The 17500-nt window shown below is 41.5% G+C and overlaps 1 protein-coding gene across 6 annotated transcripts in view; it reads right to left on the reverse strand.

The window, feature by feature from the left end:
- The window catches only part of LOC143276579 (uncharacterized), a 110465-nt gene that overhangs the window by 44067 nt on the left and 48898 nt on the right, over window positions 1-17500 (reverse strand). For 4 of the 6 annotated variants that reach the window (XM_076581177.1, XM_076581172.1, XM_076581174.1 and 1 more), the window contains exons 3-8: window positions 16432-16613; window positions 14181-14210; window positions 10705-10810; window positions 7952-8066; window positions 7551-7616; window positions 1563-1646 (exon numbers count right to left, since the gene is read on the reverse strand). In XM_076581177.1, coding sequence (XP_076437292.1) covers window positions 1563-1646; window positions 7551-7616; window positions 7952-8066; window positions 10705-10810; window positions 14181-14210; window positions 16432-16579 — 549 coding nt within the window. In that variant the 5' untranslated portion in view covers window positions 16580-16613. The remainder of the gene's footprint in view (window positions 1-1562; window positions 1647-7550; window positions 7617-7951; window positions 8067-10704; window positions 10811-14180; window positions 14211-16431; window positions 16614-17500) is intronic. The other 2 variants (XM_076581173.1, XM_076581175.1) reach the window with 2 other exon arrangements.

The raw sequence follows: 17500 nt of genomic DNA on the forward strand, positions 1-17500 counted from the left end.
CTTGAGCTACTGAAACTGTTATGCATGTGTGGGTGTATGTGTGAATGTGTCATGTTTTACTTTTATTTGCTGATTTATCATCATTGTTGTCTTATTTATTTATTTATTTTATTATTATTATTACTACTACTACTACTACTACTACTACTACCTTTTTTTCTTATTGTAATTATTATTTATTTATTTATTTATTTATGTACGCTTATCTATTATTTATTCACCTTTTTTTTTTCTCAAGGCCTGACTAAGCGCGCTGGGCTACGCCGCTTGTCAGGCATCTGCTTGGCAGATGTGGTGTAGCGTATATGGATTTGTCCGAACGCAGCGACGCCTCCTTGAGCTACTGAAACTGAAACTGAAACTGCGTGTTCACACTATCAGGTCTGCACACTGGTGACCTGGGACACCGAATAACTCTCCGCTCTTCACCCACAGGGGCCAGTACAGGGATCACACCCAGATACCCTCGGACTGAAAATCCAGTGCTTTGGCCACAAGTGGGCTAACTAGAGTTGTTCACCTTGAACTGACCAAACCCAGTTCAGTTTTCAAGGTCAGAACGTTTCGTTTTGCTGGTTGGCTGTTCTTTCTTTGGTTGTTATTGTTGTGTGTTCTGTTTGGTTGTTTTAATGCTGTTGTTGGTGTTGTTGTTGTTGTTTGTTTTCATCACGTAGTTACCGTTCCAAACCAATTACCAGTCTGTGTTTAGACGCTGCCGGTAGGTCAGTAGATAAGTAGGAATTAAGGAAAGCAAGCAGGTATACAAGTATGCAGACGGGTAAGTAGGCAGGTACGTGCAGTAACAGGTGTGTGGTCAAGCGGCAGGGATGGAGAGTAGAACGTAAAACAGGTGGACTGGAAAGCTGTCTCCGTCATGAGTGGTTGAGATAGACCAGCGACAGGTTGCTATAGAGAGGTCGGTGTTTCAGCAATTGGTATATGGTACGTATTTAAGCTGCTTCACTACTTGATTCGAGAACATGATTTCACATTAAGAACCTTTCGTTTATCGATGTATTCTTATATATAAATTTGTATTCCCTGATATTCATTTCCTTTTTATCTCCTGTTATCGGAGTTTTAAAATGTCGCTTCCCAAGCAATTTTTTTTTCTTTTTCTTTTTCTTTTTCTAATCTCTTGTTTACATAGTCATAAAATGTCGATTCATAAGCATGTTGAAATATTGTTAACGTAATCTGTGTTTTCTATCAGTTTCTCAATAACTTTTTCTACCAAAATATATGGCATATTTGCTAGTTATTCATATTTGTTTTCTATTTCAACAAAACCATATTATCGACTCCGAAATGAAAGAGAGACGAGCGAGTGGTGTTTCAGAAATAAACGCGAAAAGGGCGGGTAAGCAGTGACAAGAACAAGAAGAAAAGAATAAACAAACTAAGTAACGAAAGGAAAGAAAGAAGAAAGAAGAAGTGGAAGAAGGAAAGAACGAAGGGAAAAAACACAGAAAGAGAGAAAGAAACAAATAAATAAATGAATCTAGAAACAAAGAAAAAAACAACAAAACACACACACACACACACACACAGAGGTAACTTACAGGTTTTTGGGGATCCCTTGAATACGTCACAGTGTCACGTGGACTGACATCAGTCTCCAGGAACTTCCGTCTTCTGTTGTCTCCCTGACGTCATAAAAACCAACCAATGGGAATACGTCGTTTGTGCTCAATTCTTTCCGTTGTGTCGGCTTCGTCTGGGTTTGTTTCCGTGGATTGTTTGTTAGGCTTTGTTCTTTCTTTTATCCAAAGAAGGTTGATCACAATTTACCATTACCACTTGAAGTTTTCGCACAACACACACACACACACACACACACACACACACACACACACACACACACACACACACACACACACACACACACACACACACACACACACACACACACACACACACACACACACACACAATCCTGCATCATCGCACCATCCACATGTTCTCATCTTTGTGACACAGAAAGACATGTTGTCACACCTTAACACAACATTCAACGGATGGACAACAGTGGAGAATGAAAAGCCAGCAAAATATTGTTTTGAGACATTGTCCTGTCTTACTATAGACATGGAGCACAGTATCACAAGTTGTGGAGCATGATGAACCATTCGAAAATGTGAAAAAAAGTATGAATAAAGAAGAGAAAGAATGTAAAATGAGACAGACAGACTGATAGACATAATAGATAGATAGTGAGAGATAGACAGACAGACAGACAGACAGATACATACATACATGCATACATACATACATAGGCCTACATACATATATACGTAAATACTTAGGCTTACATACATACATACATACATGCATACATACATACATACATACATGCATACATACATACATACATACATAGGAAGCCATATATAGGCAGACAGACAGAAATGAAAGAAAAACATAATGAAATAGTGTATAACTATTTCAACTTTCATACCTTGAATAATACGAATACTTCAAAAGCCACAGGTAAAAAAACCTTCCACTGTTGTTATCACCACAGCAGTTTCAAACACAAACACAACAATCACTTGATGTATCAGGAACTACTACTGTATAAACAGAACAGTTAAAAACAAACAAAGGCAGGTGAGTGCATGTCCATGCTCTGTATCTATCTATCTATCTATCTATCTATCTATCTATCTCTCTCTCTATATATATATATATATATATATATATATATGTGTGTGTGTGTGTGTGTATGAGCGCGCTCGCGTTTATGTTTGTGCGTGTGTGTCTGCGTGCGCACATACCTGTACATGTATTACATTATGTATGCGTGTGCATGGACATGTAAAGGGTAGCATCAGACAAACACGGAGAGAACTAGCTGCAGACAGACAAAAATCAGGCACTCAGAAGCCACAGTGCACAGAAGCCAAAAGATGACATGATTACATGTGGGTCCTCCAATCAACCCACTGTATGTTATGTGCGTGCGTCTCGAAAGTTAACTGTGCTCCACAGCAATACATCGCAAACAAATTATTGGGTGCGTGGCGTTTACTGACGAGAATTCGTGTGCTTCAAATCCCTCTCATCTCTTTTTCATATAATCTCTCTCTCTCTCTCTCTCTCTCTCTCTCTCTCAAACAAACAAACAAACAAATAAACATACACACACACACACACACACACACACACACGTGCGCGCGCGCACACACACACACACACAACAGAACAAGACACAAACACACACCAACAAATTGACAGAGAAACACTGAAAAGGAAGGATGATGAGAGAGAGTGAGTGAGAGAGAGACAGAGACAGAGACAGAGACGGACAGATAGATAGACAGGAAGAGAAACACATTGACCGACAGACAGACAGAGACGGACAGGCAGAAAGAGACAGAGGCAGGGGCAGATGATTCTCTTCATGAAAGACACTCTTTTTCGGAGAAAAAAAATTCTCTAGGTACTAATGTACCAACCAACAAGCCATGAAATAAAATTACTAACTAATAAGTAAATAGATATATACACTACATCGTTCAGTCAATCTACCAATCAATGAATAGGTCTGCATAGATAATTTTATACAGTATACGAAAATGATGAAAGTGATGGAAATCAATCAAAGAATTAGCTAGAAAACAGCCCCAGTTCCAAAAGCAAGAGCAAGGGATAGAGGCACTGCTTTTTGACAAGTATTTTCTCAGTGACAGAGAAACTGAATTCATTGAAAATTTTCACAGAGTAACCTTAGGGTACCATCAACAAGTCTGCAAAATATCTAAAAGTTGGACGCAAATTATGCGAGTATTGTCAAATTCAAAACAGCATGTCAAAAAATTCAATATCAGAGCTGTGCAATGTGACCTTCACCATGTTCATGCCAGTTGCCAGGTGTTGGCATCTGTCAATCAGTGTCAATCTAAAAATAGCCTGTCTGTGTCTGTTTTTTTTTTTTTTTTTTTTATTGTCGTCTGTATCCAAAATCAGTTCTGTTCAAATTTGCAGCTTGGAAGGATCAGCCATACCTTTGAGCGAAAGTAATAAGGTTACCATTGAAAACTGTTTCAAGGAGAAAGACTGAGGTGGAAGAAGGATCGTAAAGGAATTTCCAGGCAAGGGGTGGAGTCATGTCACTGTAAATAGATTTATCGCTAAAATACGCACTACAGGGTCAGCAGCACGTACAACTGGCAGTGGAAGACCCAAGACTGCATGTTCGGAGAAGAACAAGGACCGTGTTGAGGAACTGATTCAATCCCAGGAGAACCCAGGGACCCACAAATCTCTTAGAGAAGTTGCAAGCGACTTACAAGTGAGTAAGTCTTCTGTGCAAAGAATGGCGAAAGAACTGGAGCTGAAGCCCTTCAAGAGGATACGGGTATCAAGGAGGGACCAAAATGTTAGTGGGAAAAGAAAACCTCGCTGCCGTAAGTTGAATGACCGCTAATCGGCCACTGAAGTGAAAAGGGTCATTTCCACAGACGAGAAAGACTTTACGTTAGAGATAGCTAAAAATCGCCAAAACGATGGCATTTATGGGAAATGGAAACGAGAGATTCAGCCATCTCGCCTCATGAGACTTCTAGATTTTCAAAAAAGATAATTGTTTCAGATAGAGTATCCTGGAAAGGAAAAAACAAACATTCATTTTACTGACACTGATAGAGGCAAGGTTAATAGAGAAAGCTGTATTCAGTTATTGGATGACAATCTTCTCCCGGATTGTAGGCGTCTTTATCCTAGAAACAATTACGTGTTTCAGCAAGATGGGGCTCCTTTGTACACAAATAGGGTAACCCAGGCCCATCTGGAGGAGGCTACACCAGAATTCATCAAGGATGAATGGCCTCCACAAAGTCCTGACTGTAACCCAATGGATTATGCCATGTGGGACTCTCTAAAGGAGAAAGTTTACCGGGGAGTGAGAAGCAAATTGATCGAGCAGACGTTAAAGGACAGGATAATTATGTCATGGGAGGAGATATCGGTGGAAGAAACACGTAAAAGCATTTCTGCTCGGAAGAAACGGCTTCGTTTAGTCGTGGAGGAACATGGAGGCCACATTGAGCATAAACTGAAATAAGTGAGTTTTCCTCTGATATTGGATTTTTGACATGCTGTTTTGATTTTGACAATACTCGCATAATTTGCGTCCAACTTTTAGATATTTTGCGGACTTGTTGATGATACTCTAACGTTACTGTGTGAAATTTTCAATGAATTCGGTTTCTCTATCACTGTGAAAGTACTTGTCTTAAAGCGGTTCACTTTTTGGGGGGACACCCGATATATATATATATATATATATATAGAGAGAGAGAGAGAGAGAGAGGGGGGGGGGAGAAAGAGAGAGGGAACAGATAAAGAACAGAGACAGGGTGTGAAACAGGAGAAAGACAGATGGAAGTGACAGAGGAAAGCTGAGAGAAAGGTGGAGATAGAGGAATAGAGAAACACACACACACACACACACACACACACACACACACACACACACACACACACACACACACACACACACACAAACACACACACACACACACACACACACACACACACTCACTCACTCACACACACACACACACTCACTCACACACACACAGATACCAGTTACACACAAGTACAGAGATAAATTCCCAACCCCTTCGAGATGCAGACAGTGTACACACATTTAAACATCATAAAACAGAGTATACACTACAGTGTTCAGAAACCAGTGATACATGTGTATACAGGCCCAATACGGTCACTTTGCTGTTCAAACACGTGCGATGTTTGCCACTAGTACAGAAAGAAAGGATGAAACAAGACAAAAACAAGAGAGGCAAGGCCTTCAAGACTCACTTGTGATACACTTTAAAAAAAAAATCTAATCGTTAAAATGTGTTCTGTATTTGTTATTATAAACCTTTGCGTTAAAAAAAAAAGAAAAGAAAAAGAAAAGAAAAAAAAAAGTGCTAACCAGATTCGAATTAAGTCCCCTAGCATTAATTACAGAGTAATTTCCCTTTTTTTACTATCTGCACCAAAAACGTTTGCAAAATAAAAAAAAACTTCCATACTTAGCAAAAGAAGTTCCTGTTTGAACAAAAAATGATAATAATGACTGCTCTTGTTGTTGGGTCAGAATATCAGATCAAAGTGCTAAGTTTAGAGAATACAAAAAATATAAATATAACAGTAAATGCAGTTTGCATATAATTAGGCTTCTTTTTTTTTTTGTGCCCATCCCAGAGGTGCAATATTGTTTTAAACAAGATGACTGGAAAGAACTGAATTTTTCCTATTTTTATGCCTAATTTGGTGTCAACTGACAAAGTATTTGCAGAGAAAATGTCAAAGTTAAAGTTTACCACGGACACACACACACACACACACACACACACAGGCAACCGAACACCGGGTTAAAACATAGACTCACTTTGTTTACACAAGCGAGTCAAAAGTCCTCTGTCCACCCGTCGTTTACCGTCCCGATGTTTCCTTTCTTTCCCACTGTCCGCACCCCCCTCTCCGCGCCCCAGCCCCCTCCCCCTTTCTCTCTCTCTCTCTCTCCATGAATAAACAATCTGGAATCTAGAATCTTGGTTCTGGAATCTCTCTCTCTCTCTCTCTCTCTCCACATGATTAAACAATCTGGAATATAGAATCTTGGTTCTGGAATTCTCTCTCTCTCTCTCTCTCTCTCTCTCTCTCTCTCCACATGATTAAACAATCTGGAATCTAGAATCTTGGTTCTGGAATATCTCTCTCTCTCTCTCTCTCTCTCTCTCTCTCTCTCTCTCTCTCTCCACACGAATAAACAATCTGGAATCTAGAATCTTGGTTCTGGAATCTCTCTCTCTCTCTCTCTCTCTCTCTCTCTCTCTCTCTCTCCGTTTATCCTCGTCCTTACTGACGTTCAAATAAATAAGCCTAAAGTAAATTAGAACTAACATATAAGATGGATTCAATAAAACGTCAAATATGTAAATGTACGATAAACTTTCAATTACCCTGAAAGGTCTAAAAATATTCAAATATTTTACGTCACGTAGTACCAACACATTAAAATATGTAGCAATACACCACATTCACAAACATTTCGCAGACTACCCAAACTGCTAAAATAAAAATCGAGCTTCAAATTACTACCAGAGTGATCAAAACTTTCAATTACACTGAAAGGTTTACAAAATTTTATGTTCGATTATTCCACGGACAACCAAAAAATTCAAATAGTAACAGTTGTACCCAAATTTTCATATTTTTTTCATTATTTGCAGATCACCAAAAAAAATCAGTTTAATATCGCACGGACTATTAAAAACGTTACAGATTACAAAGCGTGCAGCCAACAGATTACCAAAGCTTTCAGAAATTCTGCATACTACATTAACGTCACAACTTTCAATACTAATAAACAATAAATGCGTTGCCTTTAAAATACTACATCACAGCCTGAACTTTTAATTCAAATGATTACTGAATTAAGCATCGTCAGTGATCACACCAGTGCCACCCTCTGATTAATAATGGATATACTGTGTAGAGGGAAAGAACAACAGTCACACAAAAGGCTGTCGTACCTTTGGAGCGCCGTGCCCTTCATTCAGTCTATCCCACGGGTAGTACTTAGACTGGAGCTCTATGTCCTACACACAGCAATAGTGTGACGTTGGGAGGGGATGGGCAGGAACTGGATGAAAGACAGACAGAGGGAGGGACAGACAGACAGACAGACTCACACACTCACACACACACACACACACACACACACACACACACACACACACACACACACACACAAGGAGGAGGCAAGGAGGAAGGGACTAAGAAAGGAAGAGAGAGACAGACAGACAGACAGACACAGAGAGAGAGGGAGAGAACAGAATGTGGAAAAGATATAGAGTACGAAATCTAAAATGGAGAGGGTGAGTGTCAGTGATTGGGGAAAGAAAAAAGAGAAAAAGACAAGAAAAGAAGGAACCTTTTTCCTCTCCTCCTCCCTCTGGAAGTCCTGCATCATCTTCTCCTGTTTGAAGCGGAGAATGTCGTCCTGAGCTTCAGACTTCATGTTACTGATCTTCCGCACCTCTGCTGATCTGTAAACATGAATGAATGGATGAATAGATAGATAGATAGATAGATAGATAGATAGATAGATGACGTGAATCATTTGGTTTGGGGGTCAGATCATTTGGTTTGGTAGATAGATAGATAGATAGACAGACAAATAGACAGATGACGTGAATCATTTGATTTGGGGGTCAGATCATTTGGTTTGGTAGATAGATAGATAGATAGATAGATAGATAGATAGATAGATAACGTGAATCATTTGGTTTTGGGGTCAGACAGATAGATAGATAGATAGATAGCGTGAATCATTTGGTTTGGGGGTCAGATAGATAGACAGACAGATAGATAGACAGATAGATAGATAGATAGATAGATAGATAGCGTGAATCATTTGGTGTGCGGGTCAGCCGGTACTGCCCCCAGTGAGAAATACAAACGCTGTGAATCGTCACTTGTGTGAGAGGCAGTGACTCCAGAGTCCAGACTGGCTTACTTCCTTCACACAACAGAAAGTCATTGCTTGACTGGCGAGCGCACGAGGGGGGGTGGGGGTGGGGGCAAAAATAGACTGCAAATAAACTAAAGCAGAAGAGAGAGAGAGTGGGGGGGGGGGGAGGTACACAGAGAGTGAGGAGAACTCAGAACTCAGAATTCTTTTAATGTCAATAGCTTATCAGCCCTAATGACATGGGGGTACAATCAAAACAACGACAAAATAGTTTTTGAAAAAGATGGAACGACTATTCAAAACACACAATTTTTGAAAATCCATTGATGAAGAATTTTCATAATTTCGACCATCCCGTTTACATTTGTGATGAGAAGAAATCACAATATGTCTGTAAAAGAGGACAAAGTTTTTCATACATAGCAGTCTACACAAAGTCCGTTTCTTTAAGAACAACAGTGAGTTGTGCTTTTCATTTTTCTTCGAAGATTATATGCTTCGGCAATATACTTTGCAAGAGACTGGATTGAATTTTTCTGATGTACGTTAAGTACACTGAACAGATCTTCATTCTTTGCAGAACATGTTTTAAAGACAGTACATTTTTCACGAATATCAGCGAACGCTTTGCAATGAAACAAGAAATGTAACTCATCCTCCTTTATAAAACCGCACATCGGACAAGGGGAGAGTATGAATGGGTCAATTTGAAACCAGTACTTAATGAGCATATAATTTAAGAGATCTCAACCTAAACCTGGCTAAACTGATTCTATGCCACTTGTTGGTTACAACTGTGATATACTTTTCTATTCCAAAAACATTTTTAAAATGATAGAACCAACTGTATTTTTTCATTTGTTTCCATTTCATAATGCCAGTCTTGCTTATATGAAGCTATATTTATTTATTATTATTATTACTACTACCTTTTTTTCCATATTATAATTATTATTTATTTATTTATCTATTTATTTATTTATTTATGTACGCTTATCTATTATTTGTCAACTTTTTTTTAAGGCCTGACTAAGCGCGTTGGGCTACGCCGCTGGTCAGGCATCTGCTTGGCAGATGTGGTGTAGCGTATATGGATTTGTCCGAACGCAGTGACGCCTCCTTAAGCTACTGAAACTGAAACTGAAGCTATAAGTCGATCTTTGAATTCAGAAATAAATCCTTTTTTCGCACTCGACTCCCTGACACATCCACACGATTCCAAAATCCATGTACTGTTAAGGTTGAGAAGGAGAGAGACCGAGAGAGGGTTGATGGGAGGGAGGGGTGCGGGGTGGGGTGGGGGGCATAAAGCGAGTGAAAGGTGGTGGGGTGTGGGGGGGCGGGCGGAAGGCGAACAGACAGACAGACCATCAAAGCAACAGACAAAGACACAGACTGATAGACACATCAGACAGACAATGACAGACGGAGAGACTGACAAGCAAACAGACATATGGACAGGCAGACAGACAGACAGACAAACAGGCAGACAGACAGACAGACGGACAGACAGACAGGCAAACAGACGGACAGGCACACAGGCAGACATACAGACAGGCAAACAGACGGACAGGCAGGCAGCCAGGCACACAGGCAAACAGACGGGAAGACATACATACATACATACATACATACAGACAGACAGACAGACAGACAGGCAGACACACAGACAAACAGACAGAAAGGCAGGCAGACAGACAAACAGGCAAACAGACAGACAAACAGGCAGACAGAAAGACAGACAGACAAACAGGCACACAGACAGACAGACAGACAGACAGACAGACGGGCAGACAGACAGACAGACAGGCAGACACAGACAAACAGGCAGACAGACAGACGGACAGGCACACAGACAGACAAACAGGCAGACAGACAGACAAACAGGCACACCGACAGACAGACAGACAGATGGGCAGACAGACAGACAGACGGACAGGCACACAGACAGACGGACAGGCACACAGACAGGCAGACAGAAAGACAGACAGACAAACAGACAGACAGACAGACAGACGGACAGGCACACCGACAGACAGACAGACAGACAGACGGACAGGCACACAAACAGGAGGACAGAAAGACAGACAGGCACACCGACAAACAGACAGACAGACAGGCAGACAGACAGACAGACAGGCACACAGACAGACAAACAGGCACACCGACAGACAGACAGACAGACGGGCAGACAGACAGACAGACAGACTGACGATTTCTCATTGAAGGGGTCGTGGAGGCCCCTGGCTCGGGGTGAGTTGTCAATCTGGTCTGTGCCGTACTGCAGTCCCCTGTGCCCTTCGTCAATACGGGGTTTGGCTGAAACACACAGTCAATACGGGGTTTGGCTGAAACACACAGTCAGTACGGGGTTTGGCTGAAACACACAGTCAATACGGGGTTTGGCTGAAACACACAGTCAGTACGGGGTTTGGCTGAAACACACAGTCAATACGGGGTTTGGCTGAAACACACAGTCAATACGGGGTTTGGCTGAAACACACAGTCAATACGGGGTTTGGCTGAAACAGTCAATACGGGGTTTGGCTGAAACACACAGTCAGTACGGGGTTTGGCTGAAACATACAGTCAATACAGGGTTTGGCTGAAACACACAGTCAATACGGGGTTTGGCTGAAACACACAGTCAGTACGGGGTTTGGCTGAAACACACAGTCAATGCGGGGTTTGGCTGAAACAGTCAGTACGGGGTTTGGCTGAAACACACAGTCAATACGGGGTTTGGCTGAAACACACAGTCAGTACGGGGTTTGGCTGAAACACACAGTCAATACGGGTTTTGGCTGAAACACACAGTCAGTACGGGGTTTGGCTGAAACAGTCAGTACGGGGTTTGGCTGAAACACAGTCAATACGGGGTTTGGCTGAAACACACAGTCAATGCGGGGTTTGGCTGAAACACACAGTCAATGCGGGGTTTGGCTGAAACACACAGTCAATACGGGGTTTGGCTGAAACACACAGTCAGTACGGGGTTTGGCTGAAACACACAGTCAGTACGGGGTTTGGCTGAAACACACAGTCAATACGGGGTTTGGCTGAAACACACAGTCAATACGGGGTTTGGCTGAAACACACAGTCAATACGGGGTTTGGCTGAAACACACAGTCAATACAGGGTTTGGCTGAAACATACAGTCAATACGGGGTTTGGCTGAAACACAGTCAATGCGGAGTTTAGCTGAAACACACAGTCAGTACGGGGTTTGGCTGAAACACAGTCAATACGGGGTTTGGCTGAAACACTGTCAATACGGGGTTTGGCTGAAACACAGTCAATACGGGGTTTGGCTGAAACACACAGTCAATACGGGGTTTGGCTGAAACACACAGTCAATACGGGGTTTGGCTGAAACACACAGTCAGTACGGGGTTTGGCTGAAACACACAGTCAGTACGGGGTTTGGCTGAAACACACAGTCAATACGGGGTTTGGCTGAAACACACAGTCAATACGGGGTTTGGCTGAAACACACAGTCAATACAGGGTTTGGCTGAAACACACAGTCAATACGGGGTTTGGCTGAAACACACAGTCAATACGGGGTTTGGCTGAAACACAGTCAATACGGGGTTTGGCTGAAACACAGTCAATACGGGGTTTGGCTGAAACACAGTCAATACGGGGTTTGGCTGAAACACACAGTGCGCACTTCACACACACCCTTATACCATGGTGTAGTTTTGTGTGTGTGTGTGTGTTTGTGTTTTTGCGCATGTGTGTGTGTGCGTGTGCGTGTGTGTGTGCGTGTGTGTGTGTGTGTGGGGGGGGGGGGTGCGCGTGTGCGTGTGTGTGAAGAACAGAGAGTAGAAGAGGAGACAGCGATAGGAATAATGAGAAAAAAAAAAAGTGTGATAGAGAAACAGAGAGAAAGAGGGCGAGATGGTGGGACAAAGACGAACAGTCTAACAGACAGACAGACAGACAGACAGACAAATAGACAAGCGCATAGAAAGAGTGAACCCAAGCATGCGTGTATGTCCTATAACTGCCAGGAAATGTTTCAGCTGTTACTGGAATGAATCCATCATATTAGCATTAGGTGTTTTTTTTAAAAACACGAGAGCATGAGCAAAATATCATAAATACACAAGTAAAGGAATATATGGTCACGCATCGGAGACAATTACCTACGATTTTTTTTAATGAAAATGTATTATTCTCTGAAAGCTTATGATGAATATTCGATTCTCGTGATCTGAGATTTTTTTTTTTTTTTTTTTTTAATACAGAGAATGAAAGAATTTAGTTTGTTCACTGAGGGTCTGTCTGTGTTTGTGTATAATTAGGTGAGAGAAAGAGAGACAGGCAGACAGACATGCAGGCAGGCAGGCATTAACCCTTTCACCGCCAGTCAGTTTAGAGTACAAAATTCCATTGTGGTATAAATACAGAGAAGAGAATGGCTAAGAATAGCTGAGGATTCCCCCTGCGATGTATAGAAAATATGGCCTGTCCTACCACCGAACGTTAAGAGCAGTAGGTTCATGGATAACAGACCAATGAATGGTCACCTTTCAGTGACATGGGTCCTCTACCACGCCTGTGCATAAATGCGAGCTTGGCGGTGAAAGGGTTAACCGGTTCACCACCAAACTCGCATTTATGCACAGGTGTGGTAGAGGACCCATGTCACTGAAAGGTGACCAGATCCTGGGTCTGTTATCATCCATGAACCTACTGCTCTTGATGTTCGGTGGAAGGATAGGCCATATTTTCTACACATCGCATGGGGAATCCTCAGCTATTCTTAGACGCCATATTTTCTGTGTTCATAGCACAAGTAAATTTTGCACTATAGATTGACTGGCGGTGAAAGGATTAAGGCAGATAATCAGACAGATACAGAGAGGGACAGTGACAGGGGGGTGACAGACAGAGATACAAAGAGAGACAGAAAGAGCGAGAGACAGAGACAGACAAAAGAGACTGGGAGACAGAGACAGAGATATCGAGAGACAGAGAGTGACAAGGAGATGAATAGCAAGAGACGTAAAATGATGTAATTCATCAACCCTGGTAACCAATGGAAAAGCGTAAAACGAAATCAAAGAAATAAAGGTAAGTATGAATGATGATAGAATATGAATACAACGCAATTAAATGAAATGCGATACAATACCATGCAGTAAAAAACAATACAGTCAAGTACACTACAATACACTAAAATGCAATACAGCACAATACAATGCAATGCAATACAATACAGTACAAGGCAATGTAGTACCAAGCAATACAATACAATACAATGCAATACAATGCAATGTAATGCAATACAACGCAATACAACACATTGCAGTGTAATGCACAACAGAGCAATGCAGCACAGCGGAATGCAATGCAATGCAACAACGCAACACAATGCAATGCAAAGCGACGCAAGATAACGCAACATATCACCACTGAAATAAAACAAACTAACAGACACAACACAGAGGAGACAAAAGAACCGAAACCAGTTACGAGAGATAACTATTAACCACAGCCACAGGTAGTGATCACAATTATCAGATGACAAAGATGGGAAAGTCGAACTTAACTTAAGCGAGAATCCCGGACAGACAGACAGACAGACAGACAGACAAAGAAGAACAAAACAGCATCAGTGTTGGAATGAAAACCAAGGAAACGTAATCAAGTTACACAGCAGACAACTGGGTTGCCTACCTTCCTTTGGTTTCCACCGCTCGTGGTGAGCTGCATGTTGAACAAAATGGTAAATTAAATTATCACCTTCCTTTCTTCTTTTTCTCTGGAGAAATACATATGAAATTATTTTTAAACAATTGATAAAATGAGTAATAAATAAATGAAAAAAATAATAGCATTTATATAGCGCTGAATCTTGCACAGAGACAAATCAAAGCGCTTTCACACCAGTCATTCACACGCACGCACAACTCTAAAACTGAAGAAGAAACTGAAGACCAGGAAGAGGCAGGGGAGGGAGGCTATCTTGTGAAGAGGTGGGTTTTTAGGCGAGACTTGAAAGAGCTGAGTGCGGAGACCTGACGAAGGGAAAGAGGAAGTTCATTCCAAATGCAAGGTCCAGATACAGAGAAAGAACGGCGTCCAACAGTCGAGTGTTTGAATCTGGGAGTGGATCCGAAGCCGATCGTAGAGAGCGGGATGGAGTGTAGAGGTGAAGGCAGCCACAATGAAGAGATGGAAAGATCAAACAAACAAACGATGATAAATAAGGAAATAAATAAATGAATGAATGAATGGATAGACAGATAGATAAGTGGACAAAGATAAAAGAGGAAACGGAAAGAGATCCACAATAAAAACCAATCAACCAAGGGAAGCAATGGGGGATAAAGCCAGAGTTCACTCCCTCAAACAACCAAACCATCACCGAACCAAAACACAAACCCTGAACAACGTGACCTTAACTCTTTCCATACGAACGGCGAAAGAGACGACGTTAACAGCGTTTCACCCCAATTACCATCATCAAAATAGTGCAAGCGGAAGGCTCTTATACTGAAGAGGTGAATGTTGACAAAGAATACCACAATTCTGACGACGGAAGCTAAAGGTTGGGTCATTCAGACACCCACTGGACATCCGAGGGGTCTGCGTAGAGGAGAAGAGAGGACTGGCCGTACTGAGTGAGTTAAAGTGCAGTGGCCAGTTAGTCATAAAGCTCAGCTCAACGGAAGGGGAAAAAAACCACGACGATTGTGAATAAACAGTTTCTCTGGAGGAAATTCAAGTCCCCCTACCCCTCATCCTCACCCCCCGCACCCTCCAAAAAAAAAAAAAAACAAAAACAAAAAAACAACAACGGCAACAACAAACAAACACAAATAAACACACAAAAAACAAACAAACAAATGCGAAACAAAAGAAAACAAAACACACACACACGAAAAAAAAAAAAAAAAAAAAAACCGCAGCGACAACAGCACTGGTACCAACAACACTTGAAATATGCACGTAAGCAAAATGAATCAGTCTTATTAATTCATGCATGTGATACATAAAAACCACACACGTTTGCACTCTCCCCACCCCCCTCCTCCCCCAAAGAAACACACACACGCAATAAGCCGTGCGCGTCTACACACACACACACACACACACACACACACACACACACACTATAGTCTGATATCGCTTAAAGTGAAAAGAAAGTTGAAGAAAGAAAACACAGCAGACATCAACGTTTTCAAGAGACACAGCGTGTGAGTGACATTCACAGAGACAAACGTTTATTTATCACAAGAACATCACAAAACGCAACATTAGCAAAACAACAACAACAACAATATATGATATGATTGATAAAGCAACAGTAACATAAACGTCCAAAAAGCAGACATAGGCAAATAATTTGTGTTTGCATTTCTTTTTATCACAACATATTTCTCTGTGTGAAATTCGGGCTGCTCTCCCCAAAGAGAGTGCATCGCTGCACTACAGTGCCACCCATTTTTTTGTATTTTTTTCCTGCGTGCATTTTTTTTTTATTTGTTTTTCATATCGAAGTGGATTTTTCGACAGAATTTTGCCAGGAACAGCCCTTTTGTTGCCGTATGTTCTTTTACGTGCGCTAAGTGCATGCTGCACACGGGACCTCGGTTTATCGTCTCACCCGAATGACTAGCGTCCAGACCACCACTCAAGGTCTAGTGGAGGGGGAGAAAATATCAGTGGCTGAGCCGTGATTCGAACCAGCGCGGTCCGATTCTCTCGCTTCCTAGGCGGACGCGTTACCTCTTGGCCATCACTCCACAATAAAGGAATAAATGGATTAACAGATGAATAAATAATGAATGAAGGAAGAAAGAAAGAAAGGAACAAGAAAACACGACTCCAAAAACAAAACACACAAAGAATAAAACCCACGGCAAAAAAAAAAGTCCACACCACTCCACCACCACCCACCACACAAGCAAACATACACACTTACCAGGGTCGAAAATGGAAGATTTTCCAAACACCTTGACGAAGTTTTCCTCATTTCGTCTTTTGTCCTCCGACATGGGAGCTGTGACGGGCTGACGCGGGCTTTGCATGCTGTGGCTGGGAAAGCCCTTGAAGCGATGGTCTTGCATCATGGTGGTCCCGCTGTGACGTCACTGTTCTCTCTGCCTGCTGACGTCATAGTGATGTCATCACAAGTGTGAGAGGGTGGAGGGAGAAATTTCACACACACTCATGAAAATGGCAGAAAATATACCGTGTATGATAAAACTTTGGCACTAAAACCAACAGGCTATTTAAAAAGCGCGCGCGCACAACAGGCTATTTAAAAAGCGCGCGCGCGCACACACACACACACACACACACACACACACACACATATATATACAGAAAGAGAGAGAGATAAACATGCATACATTCATACAAGGTATGCTCTGTCAAAATCTGTCGAGAAATTTAAGAAAAAAGAGAGAGAGAGAGAGAGAGAGAGAGAGAGAGAGAGAGAAGAAACAGACAGACAACAGAAACTAAATTACAGAAGAGAAAAAAAAAGAAATGAAAGAAAACAAGGAAGAAAAACAGAGAGACAGAGACACAGACAGGGACAGTCATGCAGACAGACACATGGTGATTTAAGGCTGTTTCCCTTCCATTTTTATGACATACGTTATGTCAGCTTAACTGTAAGAAAATGTTCATGGTGCGTGCGCCTGTTCAATATTCCCCCTGCCTTCGTCTGCTCTTCTGCTGTGTGTGTTTTGTTTGTTTGTTTTTGGTTTTTCGTTTTGTTTTGTTTGTTTTTGGTTTTTGGTTTTGTTTTGTTTTGTTTTGTTTCTTTTGGTGTTTTTTGTTGTTGTTTTTTTGTTTGTTTTTTTGTTTGTTTTTTTTTACTTTTGTATGCATAGACGACATATGTGTACACAAGAAAGAAAGAAAGAAAGAAGGAAGGAAGGAAAGAAAGAAAGAAAGAAAAAAAAAAAGTCAAACCATTGGAAAAAAAGAAAAAAAGAAATAGTTCTAGCGCCTGTCCACTCCCTGGCACCACCTTAACCTCA

The sequence above is a fragment of the Babylonia areolata genome, chromosome 32, assembly GCF_041734735.1.
Source record: "Babylonia areolata isolate BAREFJ2019XMU chromosome 32, ASM4173473v1, whole genome shotgun sequence".
NCBI lineage: Eukaryota > Metazoa > Mollusca > Gastropoda > Neogastropoda > Buccinidae > Babylonia > Babylonia areolata.